At 42.3% G+C, this 731-nt stretch overlaps 1 protein-coding gene across 1 annotated transcript in view; it reads left to right on the top strand.

The window, feature by feature from the left end:
- LOC112077935 (biogenesis of lysosome-related organelles complex 1 subunit 1) overlaps nt 1–671 on the top strand; it is a 4849-nt gene extending 4178 nt beyond the window's left edge. Inside the window, exon 4 of the mRNA XM_024144327.2 lies at nt 474–671. Within this exon, the coding sequence (XP_024000095.1) occupies nt 474–584 (111 nt within the window). The 3' untranslated portion in view covers nt 585–671. The remainder of the gene's footprint in view (nt 1–473) is intronic.
- Nucleotides 672–731: the final 60 nt, after the last annotated feature.

Raw genomic sequence — 731 nt, 5'->3', positions numbered from 1 at the left:
CCATAATGAGTGTTTCAAACCTGAAGAAGAGTACAATAAAGTTTCCTTTGGGATCAAGACAAATTAGTATCTTTTCATCGCTAGAGGCCTAGATGTTAGTTTACTTTTCAACCCGGTTTTAATGTAAGGTTAACCCTGCCACAATTCCAGCCAGGCAAACATGTTAAATAGGTTCAAGAGCATTTTAGGTAAACACATGTGATACTTAACATTTAGTAGGTCCCCCCTTGTCGTAAAGTTGATCATGTCCCCCCTTGTCATAAAGTTGTTAAAGCCCCCCCTTGACGTAAAGTTTACAATTTCCCCCTTGTGGTAGGCAATAGCTGCAACACTTGTGTTGTCTTTAACATGTAGGCTACTTATTCATGAACTTGTGACATTTTTAGTTGTACCTCTTCCCATTTGTATACTTAGTATTGACCCCTTAAATAAGGCAGCCCTTTAACCTTCTTTATGTTTTTGTTTTTGAACAGGAAATAGGTGATGTGGAGAACTGGGCTCGCAGTATTGAGATGGACATGAGAACCATCGCTACAGCTCTGGACTACGTACACAAGGGTCAGCTCACATCAGCCTCTTCGTAGATACGCTAAACCATAACCTGGAACTGATAGCCTGCTGCTAGCTTCAGTAGCTGAACCCTAACCTGGAACTGATAGCCTGCTGCTAGCTTCAGTAGCTGAACCCTAACCTGGAACTGATAGCCTGCTGCTAGCTTCAGTAGCTGAACC

Source organism: Salvelinus sp. IW2-2015, unplaced genomic scaffold (genome assembly GCF_002910315.2).
Source record: "Salvelinus sp. IW2-2015 unplaced genomic scaffold, ASM291031v2 Un_scaffold5070, whole genome shotgun sequence".
Taxonomy (NCBI): domain Eukaryota; kingdom Metazoa; phylum Chordata; class Actinopteri; order Salmoniformes; family Salmonidae; genus Salvelinus; species Salvelinus sp. IW2-2015.
The sequence above is the reverse complement of the archived record's forward strand: the minus strand, read 5'-3'. Positions and strand labels throughout refer to the sequence as shown.